Source organism: Microcaecilia unicolor, chromosome 1 (assembly GCF_901765095.1).
Source record: "Microcaecilia unicolor chromosome 1, aMicUni1.1, whole genome shotgun sequence".
Lineage (NCBI taxonomy): Eukaryota > Metazoa > Chordata > Amphibia > Gymnophiona > Siphonopidae > Microcaecilia > Microcaecilia unicolor.
In genome coordinates this window covers 132,720,539-132,739,986 of record NC_044031.1, presented here as the reverse complement: position 1 = coordinate 132,739,986, position 19,448 = coordinate 132,720,539, and the positions used below count along the sequence as shown (strand labels likewise).

Below are 19,448 nucleotides of genomic sequence, written 5' to 3'. Positions count from 1 at the left end.
CCTCAAAGCTCCGTGCTGCTCTCCTGCCCTGCATGGCTTCTGGGGCCCCCAAACACGCACCACAATGGGATCGCCGTGGTTTGGGGGCTGACCAGCACTCAGTGGAAGTCAGAACAGCCTGGGGGTCTGCCGGGGGCGAACGAAGGGAGGGAGAACAGAGCTCTAATTATGTGCAGTCATCTTGACCGCAAGCTCTGCCAGAAGTCATGGATGATGTTTCATTTTTTAAAAATTTGATTCAATATACTGACCGAGCAATGTGAATGTCTCATAAAAAAAAAATGCCTCAAGGAATATTCATCCTCCAATGATCTTAACCTTCAAACAAATATGCCAGTATCACTCAAATTCAAACTGAATTAATGTCTTCATAACAAAATTAAAATTAAAATACAGCAGTTATCTGTGAGGCATGTCATAGGAAGACTATACTCTAGGACAGAAAATTGTATTTTTTTTTGCCTTAACAAGGATGTTGGAACTGTAGGGTTAGCGTATCTTTTAAAAATTGATCTGCTTAGTGCTTTATTTGTTTTTAAAATAGAAAAGAGACTTTGTATTTTGTAAACAGTTAAAGGAATGATAATGTAAGGAGATAGCACTCAGAATGATAGTGTAAGGGGAACATCTTTATATAATATAAAGATAGGAAACACAATGTTGGGTTCCACATCAGGAATCATTGTCCAGGAAAAGGACATTGCAATCACTTTGGACAACTATGTTTAAATCATCAGTTCAGTATGCAGCAGTGATCATAAAAGCAGCAGAAAACATTGATCTGTGGTGCAACCTGACATTAAGCACCGTGACCTTGGGCAAGCCACTTTACCACATGTGAAAAAGGATGAACAACAACTAGAAAAAGTGTAGAGAAGGGCAAAATTAAATAAGGGAATGGAATGATGCCCTTATGATAAAAGGGCTGAATAAGTTAGTGTTCTTCAGCTTTGAGAGGTAAATATTAGAAATGTATAAAAGTGTGTGTGGTGTAGAACAAATTAATAGGGATTGATTATTTACCACAATGGACACGCCATGAAAATAACTGGTAGCAGAATTTTTGTTGTATCGGGCTTACCATGGACTTGTATATTGCTGATCTCTCTTGAATTTATTTTTTTGTATATGTTTGTTATTTTGATTTATGTATTTTCTTTTGTACTCTGCCCTGGATAAGGGCAGACTAAAAATAATAAACTTCAACTTCAGATTTAAAACTAATTTAAGGATATTTTTCGGTCAATGCACAATTAAACTACATACCAAATAAAATCTCCACCTCTTAACTCAAGGAGTGACCAACATGAAATGGACTTTCCAGTGGGATCTTCCAAGTACTTTTAAATTGCTTGATTATCCACTGTTTCGAGCCAGGATGTTGGGCTCAATGGACAATTGGACTGGCCCAGCATAGCATGCTTTATGTTTTTATCTTTAACGTGTGAAAAACATCTGACAACAAAGGTTGTTATTTTTTTTAGGGGGGGTGTTTGGTTTGCACCATAATTTGATGACACTTTTTTGATCAACTTTTTAACCCCTCTAAAAAAATAAACTCAAAACAATTTATTGCCTAAATAAAACATCAAAATATATAAAACAAACCTTCACAATATTCAAAAACTAGAAGATCTACATGGGAAAGACTTTCCAGGCTCATAGTAACATAGCAGATGATGACAGATATCTGTACGGTCCATCCAGTCTGCCAAACAAAATAAACGCATTGTATGTGATAATTTATATGTGGTCTGTGACAAACACCTAGCCACCCGCCTAGGGTTACCCCGCGGCCTCTTAGAGGGTCTATCCCCAGCATAGTTCAGGTCCGCCTAACTTGCCGCTTGTCCAGTCTATGTCTCGGTTTAACCCATGTGGCTGAATAGCACATGCGGCTAAATGGCTGATGACGTTTAATGTGAGTAAGCGCAAGGTGATGCATGGGGGAAAAAAGAACCCGAATTATAGGTACCTCATGCAAGGTTCCACGTTAGGAGCTACGGACCAAGAAAGGGATCTGGGTGTCGTCGTCGATAATACACTGAAACCTTCTGCTCAGTGTGCTGCTGCGGCTCGGAAAGTGAATAGAATGTTGGGTATTATTAGGAAAGGTATGGAAAACAGGTGTGAGGATGTTATAATGCCGTTATATCGCTCCACGGTGCGACCGCACCTTGTGTATTGTGTTCAATTCTGGTCGCCGCATCTCAAGAAAGATATAGTGGAATTGGAAAAGGTGCAGCGCAGGGCGACTAAAATGATAGCGGGGATGGGACGACTTCCCTATGAAGAAAGGCTAAGGAGGCTAGGGCTTTTCAGCTTGGAGAAGAGACGGCTGAGGGGAGACATGATAGAGGTATATAAAATAATGAGTGGAGTGGAACAGGTGAATGTGAAGCGTCTGTTCACGCTTTTCAAAAATACTAGGACTAGGGAGCATGCAATGAAACTACAGTGTAGTAAATTTAAAACAAATCGGAGAAAAGTTTTCTTCACCCAACGCATAATTAAGCTCTGGAATTCATTGCTGGAGAACGTGGTGAAGGCGGTTAGCTTGGCGGAGTTTAAAAAGGGGTTAGACGGTTTCCTAAAGGACAAGTCCATAAACTGCTACTAAATGGACTTGGGAAGAATCCACAATTCCAGAAATAACATGTGTAGCGTGTTTGTACGTTTGGGAAGCTTATCAGGTGCCCTTGGCCTGGATTGGCCGCTGTCTAGGACAGGATGCTGGGCTCGATGGACCCTTGGTCTTTTCCCAGTGTGGCATTACTTATGTACTTATGTAGTGTTCCAAGTATAAATTAATAGAGAATCCAGGAGAACTCAAAGAAGTCCCACGGATAATTACAAAATAACTGAGAAGTGGGTAAAAAAAACCAGGAATCCCAGAGACTGGATCTCAATTAAAATGAACTAAATTTTATTAAACAATATATCGACTCGACACAACGTTGTGTTTCGGCCAAAAGGCCTACATCAGGAGTCTACAAATAAAACAATACAAAAACAATATTTATAAAAGCAATAATAAATGCAAATAATGACATGAAAAGAAACAGAACAGACATGCAATTTGCATACTTTACAAATGCAACATGATATAAAATAAAAATAATGACATGAAAAGAAACAGAACGAACATGCAATTTGCATACTTTACAAATACAACATGTTTTTTCGGTCGGACTTTCTCTTCACGATAACATATTTAGTTATATTCTTTTAAATTTATATCCCGACAGCGCATACAATCATACTTTCATTTTTATCTTTCAATTGACATATGTTTTTTTCTTTCAATTACTGTAGCACACGTCACCTATCACGCGATTCCAACCGTTTCTTTTGCACCATTTTTTTCTTTTATAAGGGCTGTCATTTCCTATCAGCTGTTTCTTCAACTGCACAGCTCAGACGCTCACGCGAGTGATCAGACTAACGCTCTAAAACAAAGGTCTTTTTTAAGGTATGTTGACTCCACACTCACCCTATATGTTTTTCATTTTTGCTATACCCCTTTATTCGGGTTACTTTTTGACTTCTTGCCCGATTATTTTAGAGTTAGTTCAGTCTTAAAACTCCGTCACTTACTTTACAGTCATCCTATTCTGCCCATTTAGCATAGCCATGATCTTAATAGTTCAAAAAGGAATACATCAGTGGCGTTCCTAGCCTGACACCCAGGGCGGATCGCCGATGCGCCCCCCCCCCCCCCCCTCGGTGAAACTACACCCCCCCCAGGTGCATTTTTACCTGCTGGGGAGGTGCCGCGCGCCTGTTAGCTCTAAGTCCGCTCGTTCCCTCCCTGCTGCTCCCTCTGCCCCGGAACAGGAAGTAACCTGTTCTGCGCAGAGGGAACAGCAGGGAGGGAACGAGCAGACTCGAAGCCAACAGGCGCACAGCAACCCCCCCCCCCCCCCAGCAGCGTGCAACCCAGGGCGGACCGCCCCCACCCCTTGGTGCGCCACTGGAATACACACATTGTTTTAGTTTGGTCGTTCATTTTTTATTTTACGTCTAGAAAAGTACACAGCACAATGATAAAAATTATATTGGCTTTTCTATTGATTTTACGTTTTCTTTCATACAGGACTGCTTTAACATCGATATCCTGTTATCTTTTTAGATTTTTTCATACATATCGGTGTTCACTCTAGAACGTTGTCTGTGCTTAAGTGTCAGTTTAGTGTCAAGGTTCTTTCTATGGTTGCACAATGACTTATCCTCTGTTCCTTGGTTAAAATAGCCCTCGTTCTAAACAGTCATATTATACACTACTTTATTGGTTCCGGCTATGCCCCATATTATAGTGGTCTTCTTTTGTTTCCTTTTTCTTTTAAAATACAGTGTTATCATAGCATTTACATTCTGCTATCTCCACAGACCATTCAAATACAGACTGCATTTTGGGTCCTTAGTTCAACATTCTCAGCTTATTCACGAGTCTTCTGTGAGGGACCGCATCAAAGGCTTTGATCAAAATCCAAGTAAATTACATCTAGCGCACGTCCTTCATCCAGTTCCTTGGTCACCCAGTCAAAGAAGTCAATAAGATTCGTTTGGCAGGATTTTCCTTTGGTAAAGCCATGTTGCCTTGGATCCTGTAAGCCATTGGCTTCTAGAAAGTTAACTATCCTTTCCTTTAACAGTGACTTCATTATTTTTCCTACCACCAACATGAGACTTACCGGCCTGTAGTTTCCCACTTCTTCCCTGTCTCTGCTTTTGTGAAGAGGGACCACATCTGCTCGTCTCCAATCCTGCAGAACCTCTCGCATCTCTAAAGATCTATTAAATAAATCTTTATGAGATCCCTCCAAGACTTCTCTGACCTCCCTCAGTATCCTGAGATGTATCCCATCTGGTCCCATAGCTTTGTGCACCTTCAGATTCTCAAGCTGTTTATAAACACTTTCCTCCGTAAATGGCACAATATCCACTCCATTCTCAGATATTCATACAACTTTAATAACAGAGCACGAAAGAACTCTAAATATGCAACAAAAACACTGCCTCAAAAATACACTGTTTAAGCAATGAACATGATTTTTCAGCCTTGAAATGTTTTGCTATAGATCGAGCACTCATTAATGAGCATGAAGGCGATCAAGATGTAAGATATTATGAGAACAGAAATGGACTTTTATTTTGAAATCAATGGAACCATCCAGTTTAAAACGGTAAAACTGGATTGGTGCATTTTTTAAAATACTCTAAGTACATAAGTATTGCCATACTGGGAAAGACCAAAGGTCCATTGAGCCCAGCATCCTGTTTCCAACAGTGGCCAATCCAGGTTACAAATACCCGGCAAGATCCCAAAAACGTACAAAACATTTTATACTGCTTATCCCAGAAATAGTGGATTTTCCCCAAGTTCATTTAATAACGGTCTATGGACTTTTCCTTTAGGAAGCCATCCAAACCTTCTTTAAACTCCGCTAAGCTAACCGCCTTTACCACATTCTCTGACAACGAACTCCAGAGTTTAATTACACATTGGCCACCCTCCAATCTTCCGGTACCACGCTCGATTTTAAAGATAAATTATAGATTACTAACAATAGTTCCGCAAGGTCATTTTTCAATTCTATCAGTGCTCTGGAATGAATACCATCGGTCCAGGAAATTTGCTACTCCAGGTTTATAGAGATTTCATTCAGTTTCTCTGACTCGTCAGCTTTGAATACCATTTCTGGCACCGGTATCTCTCCCAAATCTTCCTCGGTGAAGACCGAAGCAAAGAATTAATTTAATCTCTCCACTATGGCTTTGTCTTCCCTGATTGCCCCGGCTTCTTGCTTTTAATATACCTAAAATAATTTTTACTATGTGTTTTTGCCTTCAACGCAATCTTTTTTTCAAAGTCCCTCTTTGCCTTCCTAATCAGCGCTTTGCATTTGACTTGACATTCCTTATGCTGTTTCTTATTATTTTCAGTCGGTTCCTTCTTCCATTTACTGAAGGATTTTCTTTTACCTCTAATAGCTGGCATGGTTAAAAAATGAGGTGAAGGAAGCTATCATTTGGTCTTCCTCCCTCCTTTTTTCAATACACGGAATATATTTGGGCTGGGCTTCCAGGATTATATTTTTTTAACAGCATCCACGCCTGATGTAAATTTTTGACCCTCGCAGTTGCTCCTCTAGTTTTTTTTTTTTCACCGTTCTTCTCATTTTATCATAGTCCCCTTTTTGAAAGTTAAACGCAAATGTATTGGATTTCCTGTGTATACTTACTGCAAAGCTAATATCAAATATGATCATATTATGATCACTGTTATCAAGCGGCCCCATCACCATTACCTCCTACACCAGATCATGTGCTCCACTAAGGACTAGGTCTAGAATTTTTCCTTTTCTTGTTGGCTCCTGTATCAGCTGCTCCATAAAGCTGTCTTGGATTTCATCAAGGAATTTTACTTCCCTAGCATGTGCTGATGTTACATTTACCCAGTCAATATTGGGGTAATTGAAATCACCCATTATTATTGTGTTGCCCAGTTTGTTAGCTCACATCCGTCTGTTCATCCTGGCCAGGCGGATGGTATCACTATCCTTTTCCCCCTTTACACATGGAATTTGAATCCATAGGATTCCAAGATGTGTTTTGTTTCCTGCCACAGCTTAAAGATTAGGGTTTAAAAGAGGAATTGTAGGATATTGATAAACACAGAATTTTAAAAAGCAAGCAAACCCTTTTCCCCATACTGAATACTCCTGGATCCAGTATTCATGATTGGGTGAGAGTGTTGTCATCTGTCAGGTTGAACTGCTTTCTCTATGTACCTTGGCAGCCAGGTGTTCTATAATGTATAGAACTAGGAGCTAGGGTGCGTTTTCCTTGTCCTGCCTTGAAAGATGCATAAATTCATTGTTTCACCATCATTTTGCGTAACTGCAGTGTCTCTGATTTGCATTGCTATTATTGCTGTCAGTATAGCTAATAGACAGCTTTTCTATTTTTATAATAACATCTGAGCCTTGTGTCTTTTCATGTCAGTATTTCTTTGGGCTAGGATACGCTTTGGTACCACTGTCTAGAGGGACGTATAATTTCACATATCATTCCAGAGTGCTACTGTTTATAATTTCTTACTTGTGTCTATGTCCCCTCTTTGCCTATCTCTATAGGAGGCATGGTAATATGTGTGTTAGCCCCACATCATCAGGATTAAGTGATGGGCTCTTTAACAATGGTCTAACAATGCATCTGGCATAAATCCTTCAGAAAAATACAAATTAATAATATCTCTGATTACCTTGCTAATTTGATGTTTCAAAGACTTAATTATCAAAGGATGACGTATGTCTAATGGGCAGTGAGACAACTTCACTCTCAAGAAAGCCTGCAACACTTGATCAGTTCTTATACACTGAAAAAAGGACTATTGATTGTCAGGAACTAAAGGGCAGCCCAATTCAGCTGACAATGATTGGTTCTCAAATTGCTGATGGATGTTAATTACTTTGTCTGCAAATCCCTGAGCAAAATCCTTACTAGACAAAGAGGAATTAATCACTTTACTGTCCGAGCTAGGATCAGTCATCAAGCATCGAACTGCAGAAAACAACTGTTGAGTGAGGGAAGTTGCTTACTCATAACTGAGTTAAGATGTTCCTTCTTTGCCGACAGACATGCACTTTTATATGCCTGCAATTCTAGGTTATAGGTCACTAACCCATTAGTGCCCAATGTTCCCATCAATTTGTTCCCATATAGCTTATTATGGGAACATTGGGCACAAATTTAATAAAGATATCTTTGAAATAACCATGATTTCAAACTATGGCAAAAGGTTTTGCTGCTACATTTTGTAAAACAAGGAGTCTGTGTAAACGCCTTTCTAGGAGATCCAGCAATACAAAATTACAGTAGTTCAGATGCGACAGTACTATATGCATGTAAATGAACAAGGAAATGTGTGTCTGCCAATAAGCACTTGTAAATGTGTGCATAAATTAATTGGGGTAATTTTCAAAGTGAAAATACACACACAGTTTAGTGTGCATTATTTCTGCATCTGTACAGTGATAAATTTGTCCCCATCCCCTCCCCCCAGGGACATCCAAAGCTCAAAATCAGCAGATCAAATCTCCTTTTACAGTAGTATTTCCCTCTGTTGACCACACTTGAAATTTAGCTGAACAGGAGAATAACTGACATGCTGAATACTATAAACTCTCAAATCAAACCTATCAACATAGGCTGGTCTTCCAGCTAAGTTCTATAAACTTATATATTAAAGTCGCTACATACTATTGAATCTACTCAGTGCTATGCAAAAGAACATCAGATACAATAATATCAGTAGGTATTATGGTGCCATCTACAGCTGGTAAATATATAACAATTGTGATCCTTACAGACTAATTTTATTATTGCATATTGATTTTTTTTTTTTTTACAATTCAAAGTTCCATAAAGGAAAGCACAGACAAAGTTTCAATGCTAAGAGCACTAATATAGCCCACAAGCCTGCAGCAGGGAACAAGAGAAAAAAAGAAATCTATTTAAATCAGAAGAAAAAACTGTGTATTCATACACACATCCTGAGGTCTGTATGCTTAAATGGGAAAACTCACAGCTTTTTAGAATCAATAAAAAAACATAACTGAGAAAGCTCATAGAACACACACCACAAAAGTGACCCCCCCCCCCCCCCAAAGGTAGCACTTCCTGGTGCATAGCTAGATATGTCTTTCTATGATTCGGAGGAGCTCTGCTCACATCAGGAAATAGCTAAAGCCTATGATCTGAAATACAGAAGCAAGAAGTTGCTTGGGAATACAAAGGTCACCAATAAAATGGCTTTTGATGACACTCTTCCATTGACTTCTCCAGTAAGGAAATTCAAACTGTCTTGGGACATCACCTGTATTATTGTATCTCAAGAGAAGACACAATATCTTACTAAAAGGGGGGCAGTTTCCTCTAGAACTCCGAAAATTTCTCAAGTCAGTAGGGGAGATACATGAAACCAATGGAAAATTTAAAACTTGCAAGTTTAAAGTTTTAGCAGAGTTCTTTAGTTTCTCCAGTCTCTGATGTACCACATTTTTATTCTGTATCAAGTTCAACAGAACTACTGACACTTGGGTCAGGTCAGATTTTGTAGAGATTCTGCTTCCCCCCCTTCCCTGAGTAAACCTCAAGCTCCTGAGTCTGTACTCGGGAATGTACCCAAAGAAGTAATTGTCTGTCCAATATTAGCCACTGCATTCCATAAAGTATCCAGAGTAACATTTAACAGGTCAACACTGGATTTTAATCCTAAAATAATTCACCTCAGAAGAATTTGAAGTCTTTCCCTCTGAAGAGTCTCCCCCTCTGTAACTCGGACGGTTGGCTGCCTGGAGCCTACTAAACGCATTCCAGAAGCAACTCCATGATCTTGGGCTGCTCTCACAAGATACATAATCTGGACTGTTCCCACCACCAAACTACAAGAAAGTCACACTTGCTTGCGGCCTCCTCAGATTCTCAGGCAATGATATTTAAAACAGTAGAGAAGAGGTAACCAAAGGACCACTCAGGAGCTGATGGACACCTCCATCTCAGGCCACAGAACCACTCATTGTGCAACAACAGCAAGATCGTCTTGTAATAGTAATGACACAGCCATTGTTAGATGCTCCATGATAGCCGTCTGCTCATCAGTTGCTGCAGAGGCACTGACAGCTTAGCCCTAATTGAACCTTTGCATTTCTCCACAGAAGACAGAGGAAAAAGCCTCAAGAAGCAAACAAAATGCACAGAATAAACTGCTATCTGGCTGCTCAGGGCGCCATGCTACCCCTGTGCAATATTGATGTTAATAAAAACACAAAATATTTAGCATTGAATTTACTTCAATAATGATTGGTTTCTCATTAAGACTTTCACCCGATATAGAAAAATGCATCATGTTACAGTGCAAGCAGCTTTTTGTCTCAACAATTTATTTTTTAACATTGTGTTGATTTAGATGTCATTAGATTACTGCATGAGAAATAAACTGTTTAATGTATGCATTTGGAAACTGCACACTGAAGCTCAGCCTGGCTAGTAACTTCTTTATGCAGAGGGGTAAAGTAATTTCCAAGTCTGGAGACTGCAGAATTGCTGAATTTGCAACAAGAATTTCTGTACCACGTGGTAGCAACTAAAGCTAGCAGAGCGTATATTTTTAGAGAATTCTGTAAAGAGAAACTCTCAGGAGTTTAGAAGAGAGGTCATCGTCAAGAGAAGGGTCAAATTCCTGTCTGAAGAAATGAATCAGCAACTTTGTCCAGGTACCAACACAGGGAAAGTACCAGAATTGGAAGAATCTCTAGAGAATACCCTACTAGGAATATGGGAAAAGAAGAACCCCTTCGTGACTGTAAATTGTAGAAGAAAATATACCCCCTGTTAAATCATTGACATTGCACCCATGCATCAGTCAATTGTGCGGTTTGTGCTTAAAGGTACAGAATAAGTCCAGAGTTGTAACAATCTGGGAAACTTGCTTGTTCCCCCCCCCCCCCCCCCCCCCACCCCCCACCCCCACCAGATGGCTCTACAGCTCTCAGCTATGTTTTCATGTCTTACAAGTAGGTGGTTACCTTCTCATTTAGCATCTAATAAAATCATCTTAAAATAGAGCTTGTGAAAAATTACAAGAGGACCTTACGAGACTGGGAGACTGGGCGGCTAAATGGCAGATGATGTTTAATGTGAGCAAGTGCAAGGTGATGCATGTGGGAAAAAAGAACCCGAATTATAGCTACGTCATGCAAGGTTCCACGTTAGGAGTTACGGACCAAGAAAGGGATCTGGGTGTCGTCGTCGATAACACACTGAAACCTTCTGCTCAGTGTGCTGCTGCGGCTAAGAAAGCGAATAGAATGCTGGGTATTATTAGGAAAGGTATGGAAAACAGGTGTGAGGATGTTATAATGCCGTTGTATCGCTCCATGGTGCGACCGCACCTTGAGTATTGTGTTCAATTCTGGTCGCCGCATCTCAAGAAAGATATAGTAGAATTGGAAAAGGTGCAGCGAAGGACGACTAAAATGATAGCGGGGATGGGACGACTTCCCTATGAAGAAAGACTAAGGAGGCTAGGGCTATACAGCTTGGAGAAGAGACGGCTGAGGGGAGACATGATAGAGGTATATAAAATAATGAGTGGAGTGGAACAGGTGGATGTGAAGCTTCTGTTCACGCTTTCCAAAAATACTAGGACTAGGGGGCATGCGATGAAACTACAGTGTAGTAAATTTAAAACAAATCGGAGAAATTTTTCTTCACCCAACGTGTAATTAAACTCTGGAATTCGTTGCCGGAGAAAGTGGTGAAGGCGGTTAGCTTAGCAGAGTTTATAAAGGGGTTGGACGGTTTCCTAAAGGACAAGTCCATAAACCGCTACTAAACGGACTTGGAAAAATCCAAAATTCCAGGAATAACATGTATAGAATGTTTGTACGTTTGGGAAGCTTGCCAGGTGCCCTTGGCCTGGATTGGCCGCTGTCGTGGACAGGATGCTGGGCTCGATGGACCCTTGGTCTTTTCCCAGTATGGCATTACTTATGTACTTATGTACTTATATACACACCTCACCTTCCAGTCCTCTACATTTCCATACCCACTTCCCTCACAACAGGAGGTCAGGCACAGAAAGTGGCCATGAAAACAAGGAGTGTTAAACATAAGTGTAACCTTGCAGATAAAGCATAAAAATAAAATAAAAAAAAAAGAAATCTTGGGACATAAGTTCAAGTTTCGCCACCGAGAGTCTGTGTAATTAAAGTTAAGAGATTTTTGTGTTCGTACTAAAGATGTTCTGTCTACAGATCAAAGGCTGCAATGACACACTTTGGGTGTTACCTGCAAAGCATTTTAGCCAGTGGTGTAGCTACGTGGGGCCTGAGGGGGCCTGGGCCCCCGTAGATTTCAGTGGGGACCCCCCTCCCGGCGAACCCGCCCCCGCCTACCTTCCATTTTGCTGGCGGGGGACCCCACTCCCCGCCAGCCGACGTTCTGTTCTCTGAGTCTGACGTCCTGCAAGTTCGTGCAGGACGTCAGCATGCAAGGAAGTAGACTTTTCTCTGCCAGTGCCGCTGCGTTCTACGGGAGAGGACGTTGGCTGGCGGGGAGTGGGGTCCCCCGCCAGCAAAACGGAAGGTAGGCGGCGGCGGGTTAAAATGTGCCCCCTCCCCTCGAGCTGTGGACCCCCCTCCCACGCAAGTCTGGCTACGCCCCTGATTTTAGCTACAACTGTTCGGTCTAAAATCCTAAACAGTTTTAGACAAATTGCAAAATCGTAACATATTGAAAGAAAACAGAATATGACAGAACCCATGGCAATTTTATGATTCCTTAGCATCAGAGCAGAAGAATCCAGAAACTTATGGGTTATGACCATCAACCAGCAGGTGGAGATAGAGTACAGAACTGAACTCAATGGTATTGGATGGTAAGACTCCTATGGGCAGATGATCAAAAGCCCTGCGTTGTTCCAAACAGCGCTCTAAAATAGCGGTGGAACAGCGCGGGGCTTTCTCGCACCGATGATCACAGATAATGCATGCAAATTTAAGCAGCGCAATTATCTCTGATCATGGGGTAGAAGTGCAGGCGAATAGTGCCGAGCATGCGCTCAACACAATCCTCCCGCACTTGTTTGAGATGTGTAACCAGCAGAAGAAAGGAGGTGTTGATGCCCCTGTATAAGTCATTGGTGAGGCCCCACCTGGAGTATTGTGTTCAGTTTTGGAGGCTAAGGATGTAAAAAGAATTGAAGTCATGCAAAGAAAAGCTACAAAAATGGTATGGGATTTGCGTTACAAGCCGTATGAAGAGAAACTTGCTGACCTGAACATGTATACCCTGAAGAAAAGGAGAAACAGGGGTGATATGATACAGAAGTTCAAATATTTGAAAAGTATTAATCCGCAAACGAACCTTATCTGGAGAAGGGAAGGCGGTAGAACTAAAGGACATGAAATGAGATTGAAGGGGGGCAGACTCAAGAAAAATGTGAGGAAGCATTTTTTCACGGAGAGAGTCGTGGATACTTGGAATGCCCTCCTGCGAGAGGTGGTGGAAATGAAAACGGAGTTCAAAAACGCGTGCGATAAACATAAAGGAATCCTGTTCAGAAGGAATGGATCCTCAGAAGCTTAGCGGAGATTGGGTGGCAGCGCCGGTGATGGGAGGCGGGGCTAGTGCTGGGCAGACTTCTATGGTCTGTGCCCTGAAAATGGCAGAAACAAATCAAGGTCAGGTATACACATAAAGTAGCACATATGAGTTTATCTTGTTGGGCAGACTGGATGGACCGTACAGGTCTTTCTCTGTCGTCATCACCTATGTACTAGGTTACTAGAGACCTCCCCTCAGTGCTTGTGTTGCTGCTTTGTCTGTTGGTTTCTCTGTTTGGGATTGTGTTTTCCGGTTTCATCAAGTTCTGTTTCTACAGTGATTGTTTATTGGACGCTGTGGAGAAGGAGAAATTTTCTGGGTTATCATTCCTTCTGCTTTGTTATAAGAAGTACTGAGTCAACAGTAGCCTTGCAATCCAATATGACCGAGTTCAACTCTGTACTCTCTCTCCACCTGCTGGTAGATGGTCATAACCCATAAGTTTCTGAATTCATCTGCTATGACTAAAGGAAAGAAAATTATCTGGCAAGACAATGTTTCCTTCCTCCTGCGTACTGTATATGATTCTTCAGCGCTATTATCTATAGGGGCCGATATTCAGACCACGGGAGGCAGTCTGGCTAGCTCCTGCAGTCGGAGGTGAGACCAGATATTCAATACAACCATTTCTGGTGACTGGCACTAAACATCCGGTTTATTTTTGACTGGTTTAAAATTAACCAGCCAAGCCAATATTCAGTGCTGGCAGGTTAAGTTTAAACCGATCAAAGATTGTCCTGCTATTTTGGCGGCCCAATTTGTCCACCAAACTTAGTTGGTGATGCGCTGAATATTAGCGAATAGCTGGTTATATTGTGCAATATCACTGGTTAGCACTGACCAGGAATATTCAAGCAGGAGATAACCAGCTATCTCTCGCAGATAGCCAGTTAAGTGCTATTTAATCAATCAGGAACTGTTCCTGGCTGGTTAAATAGCGCTTAATATTGAGGGGTTTACAGTTTTACTCTGCAAAAACTAGAACCTGTAAAGCTTTTATGCTGAACTCAGCCATACAGACAGCTAAGGAACAGTTATACACTAAATTACATTTGGATCATGTTTAACTTAATTTTATAACCACTAGATGGGGTCAAAGATCCGTCAAAATGGTATTTAAAACAACACAATACATATACAATCTGGGACACTGAAAAGAGGACGAGGCCCACTCGGGTCGATATCTTTAGGCCTCACGAAATCAAGGCTTTGAAGAGGAGGCCCTGGCAGAAGCCTTGGGTTTATCCTCTGGAAGGCACTGGGATTTGGAATCTCCCAAATCTTTTAACAATCTTTTCCAAGTCCTCACTGAACAAGTTTCCCCCGAAAGGGCAATTTAGTGAGCAGCTGCTTAGAGACCATATCCGCTGACCAATGGCGAAGCCACAGTAAGCGCCTAGAAGCAACAGCCAAAGACATCTGCTTGGCGGATGCTCTCACTGAATCATAGAGAGTATCCGCTAAACAGGCTAGAGCCGATTCCATATGTGGCGCAAAGACTGACAGGGAGGAAGAAGGCTCTAGATTCTGCTCAAGCGCCTGTTGAAGCCAGGACAAACAAGCCATGGTTGCATACAAGATACAAATGGCAGCCTGTAATGCCAGTGCCGACACCGCAAAAGAACACTTCAAAGAGGCCAGTGTTCCTGCATATCTTCATATCTTTCAATGCAACCCCCCCCCCCCCCCCACTTCCACCAAAAAGGGTGGTCTTCTTGGTGACAGAAGTCACCAGTGCATTCACGTTAGGCAAAGCAAAATTGTCAAGGTGAGCCTCACCCATTGGATAGAGACAAGCATAGCCCTCAGCACCTTAAGGTTCCCAGCCGGATCCATCCACTGAGCCGTAATGAGATCCTGGATGGCCTCGCGAACAGGAAAGGCCCTAAAAGGTATTCTAGTAGCCATCTTGACATTAGCTGTTGCGGCAACCGTACAGTCTGGAGCCTCAATATTCAATGCATCTAAGACATCAGAAATGAGGGAGAGGAGCTCATCCCAATGAAAAATGAGAACGGTCTTAGGATCGTCCTGCTCATCCTGAAGGAGCTCACCCTCCTCCACATCCTCTAGCCTAGAAAACCTAGAGGACTCCCCCCAGCCCAGAAATGATGACTGGGTAGGAGAATGAGGCCCCACGTACCCACGTCAGATACGGATGACAACCTTCTATGCTCAAATGCAGGATTATCCCGAGGAACAGACTCCAGTAATCTCCATCTGCCGAAGACGAATCCCGGACAGTGAGAACAGGAAGAATCTGCAACTGGCCCTGCGCCCCAGGCAAAGCTGCTTCATTAAGTAGACCTGTTACATAAAAAGTATAAAAACTCAGGGGAGAAAAACTTTCCCCCTGTAAAACTGACCCAGATTTCATACCAGACGCCGATCCCAAAGGCTCCCTCGAATTTGTAGCACCCTCTGTCAGCAGAACGGAAGGCCATCCAGGATCGCCCGGCTGTGAGGCAGAGAAATCTGCATCCATGGGCGCCTCTAAAATGGTGCACGCGCCAATTTCCCTCAGAATGGGAAAACTCCACGTCAGCAGGTGCCACCAAGCCTACTGCCCCTAATCCGTCCTAGCAGCCTGTGCTACAGAATCCCGTAGCGAGAACATCTTTTAACACCCTCCACCGCCATACTGCTTTCCACTGCACTAGCGCACAGATCTACCACCGAGATAAAGGCAAACACTCACCCCAACGTCAGACTGTGCTTGTTCTACAGCGGCCACTCCCAGAAGGAGCCCGAACAGTGCTCCACAGTCCCAGCACCTAGCTCTGTCAGACACAGGGTTCTGCCTTCTGCGTGTAGCACTTAAAGCTGCATGGAGTTGTTGATTTTTTTTTTTTTTTTGATGCGAGGAAGGAAAAATGCAGACAAGATAACAGCAAACTGGGAGAAAGGGAAGGATGGCGTAAGGCAGGGACCTGGCAACCAGGTATGCCCTCAAAGTGGGCACTCTCAGCCAAGCTCAGATGCTCCCTACTAAATCGAATCCAGGAGCTGGAAGGAATCCGTCCACCACTTGATGGAGACAGAGATATACTAAAGGGTGAAGGAGCTGGACGTCTAGGATCACTGCCTTCTTTCTGTGTTCTCTATCTCCACCTACTGGTGGGCGGATACAGTTTCTGGATCCATCTGCTGCTGAGGCTAAAGAATTTACTCTGTAGAAACTGGTGACTATCAATGAAGAGAGGCACAATGTGATCATAGTATTTGAGAGAATGGATCAACCTAATGGCGGTATTCTGGACTAGTTGCAGCTTTTAAGAAAAGTAAGTCATGTAGAGAGCACTACAATAGTCCAGACATATCATTAAGACAAAAATATACAAAGAGGCCTAATCTTCTGAAGGGTGAAAAAACTGGATTTGACCGCAGCAGAAATCAGACTGTCAAAGCTGAGCCCAGAATCCTGAATACAACCTAGCAATTTCAAAGAAGAAAAATGAGAAAGCTGTTGTCCCATCTACAGAGAACTAGGGGTTAGAGGAGGCATCCATCCTGTAATCCACACAGCTAGAGATTTACAGGAGTTCAACTGCAACCTACTGTCAGACAAAGCTGGCTCAAAGGGTTGTGGTGCCCTAAACCAACTTATGCTTAGGTGTCACCATGCTGGGGCTGCATCCCCTCCAGCTCCCCACCCACAGAACCCTGAATCATCCCAGGGGTTCTGGGGGGCAACAGACAGGAGCAATCCCCACTCAATCCTGCCATGGCAACTGCCTATAATCTCACAATGCAGGTTTACACTAGTATTCTGTAACAGAGTCAGGGTGCCCATATGCTGTTATAGAGCAGGCACTCTCCACAGAGCATTGCTGTGCCATGTTACAGAACTGCCACTAATTTGTATATACTAGAGACTTATCTCATGTATATTTATTGTGTGAGTCCTTGAAACCCAACTGGCTGTGGGGTCCTCTGGACATGGTTTGGAAGCCCTGCCAGAGTCTTAGTAGAGCCCTTACACTTTTTCAGTTCACACTGGCCTGTCTTTATTTTCCTTTTACCCTCTATGCCTGCTCATGCTCAGTGTGGAAATGGTACAATTGAACAATAATGTACTTGGGATTTTCTTTGGTGGGGGGAGGGGTTTGCTGTGCTATCCATGGAATAGGAGAGTTTGATTTCTTTGTTGGAGAAACAACAATGATAGCATTCTTCAATGTTTCTCCTTCTTATAGACTAATGCTTCTCAACCCAGTCCTCAGGGCACACCCAACCAGTCAGGTTTTCAGAATATCTACAATGAATATGCATGAGATAGATTTGCATGCACTGCCTCCTTGGTATGCAAATCTATTTCATGCATATTTATTGTGAATATCCTTAAAACCCAACTGGCTGGATATGTCCTGAGGACTGGACTGAGATGCATTATTATAGGCTATCATACCATCAGATAATCCCAATTTTAATTATCTTTAAAATTCAGTTATATAACTATCACAATGGCACACATAACTTTTCATCATTCCTGTATTCTCAGTTAACAAGACATATGCACAACAAACATGGGATCTTGAAAGCACATGTGCCACATCATCTCTGGAGTATCCTTATTTTGCTTAAAGAGGTATTACATCCTACAAAGAATCCAGGTTAGCATGACATGATAATACTTACAGCGGCTTGTTGTTGCTTTAGTCTGTCTCTATACTGTTCCAGTTCTTGTAGACTAAGAACAGACGGGAGCTTCTATATATGGAAAGAAAGCCAGGGTGAAAAATATGAATATTCTATTTGGCAGTTACAGATAACCACTACATCTACCAGCATTCAGATAAACCATGCTCAGCTTTCACTATGAAAACCAAATGTAGCAAAACATACAGAAAACAAACAAACTGCCTAAAACATACGGCGAACTATGCCATTATTTAACTACAAAATTATTATTATAGGTGCACAAGTAATTTATAAAGTGTAGAACAGATGCAGAAGTAAGAGTTGATTTCAACAACTGTATTTCTCACAACTATTCTGCCAAATCTAATTGATATTCCAGAATGCCATTTCTTTGAGTTTTAAATAATGCAGTCTGTAAGCAACAGCACTACAAGACAAATCCATCTGCTCCAAGGCATGGTGCCAACAAAAATTCAGGAAAATACATGAAAACAGAAAGAAAAACAGCAAACAAGGCAAACATTCAGCTAGGGAAAGCACCGATAGTGCCAGCATTATCCACAAACCAGTTATAGTTCAAACATACATAAACACAATGGTCTCCACTCTTAACCACAACAATACTGCATACATGAACAAGTCACAGAAAGCAAGCTTTTGTTTCACTGCTATGAAAAGTACAATTGTGACCAGAGAGAAGCTAACCAATCCAATAACATTTCATAGCAACACAGTTTTCTCAAAGACCACTAAACCTAGTCTATAGCAATTCATTTTTATTGGTAATAGAGTTTTTTTATAGTTATCCATCTCATTGCTAATGAGAAACCCAGAAAGAGAAAACAGAGAATTGGATCTCAAGATTTTAAAAATTCTATGCATGACAAAAATCTTAACCGTATGATTAATGACTTGTGAGTACAAGGCTTCAAAATCCACTATACCTCTCAAAGAACAAGTCTCTTTAACTAACTATGAATTTTAGGTTGTTTCTTCATCTATTCAATACTTAGCAATGATAATCATGTTGTGCTAACATCCATATACTCTTCTAAAGTGACAAATCAAAAGACATCATTTATCATGTCTACCAGTGGGACTTAGCTGTTCTCAACATCTAATCTTCAGTTTTATCATTGTACAGTCAATATACCTCATTCCAATCCCATACTGTTAAACATATCAAATAAGCAATATTATAATTAATGTATTCATGAACATGTACATATTCTGAATCAATTAGTACCAGGGTAAAATATGTAATTTGTCTTGTAACTTTCTTCAGGGTAATTTTATAATAAAGAAACCAGTGGGTTGTGTCCGTCAACCAGCAGGTGAAGATAGATAACTAAACTGAAGGGAGCTATACCAGCCAGCCAGCCCTTAAGCTATTTAGTATATGTCCCATCACAAAGCTGCAGAAAATATAGCATTATAACTAGCAAGATTGCCAACTTCCTCACAACTAATGAACCACAAAAAGTGCGGTTCATGGCGCAAACTACCACTTAACATGGTAACTCAAAACACCGTATGTCAGCTCCGAGAGACGCAAGGTGTCCGGAGCACTCAAAGTTCTTCATAACTCCTTTGCTCCATTTTCTTTTTTTTTTTTTTTTAACAAGAGTTCTGAT

The 19,448-nt window shown here is 41.6% G+C and overlaps 1 protein-coding gene across 8 annotated transcripts in view; it reads right to left on the bottom strand.

Annotated features, from left to right (window-relative positions):
• VPS50 (VPS50 subunit of EARP/GARPII complex) overlaps positions 1-19,448 on the bottom strand; it is a 463,388-nt gene that overhangs the window by 350,630 nt on the left and 93,310 nt on the right. For all 8 annotated transcript variants that reach the window (XM_030200504.1, XM_030200521.1, XM_030200476.1 and 5 more), the window contains one exon: positions 17,812-17,883. In XM_030200504.1, the coding sequence (XP_030056364.1) occupies positions 17,812-17,883 (72 nt within the window). The remainder of the gene's footprint in view (positions 1-17,811; positions 17,884-19,448) is intronic.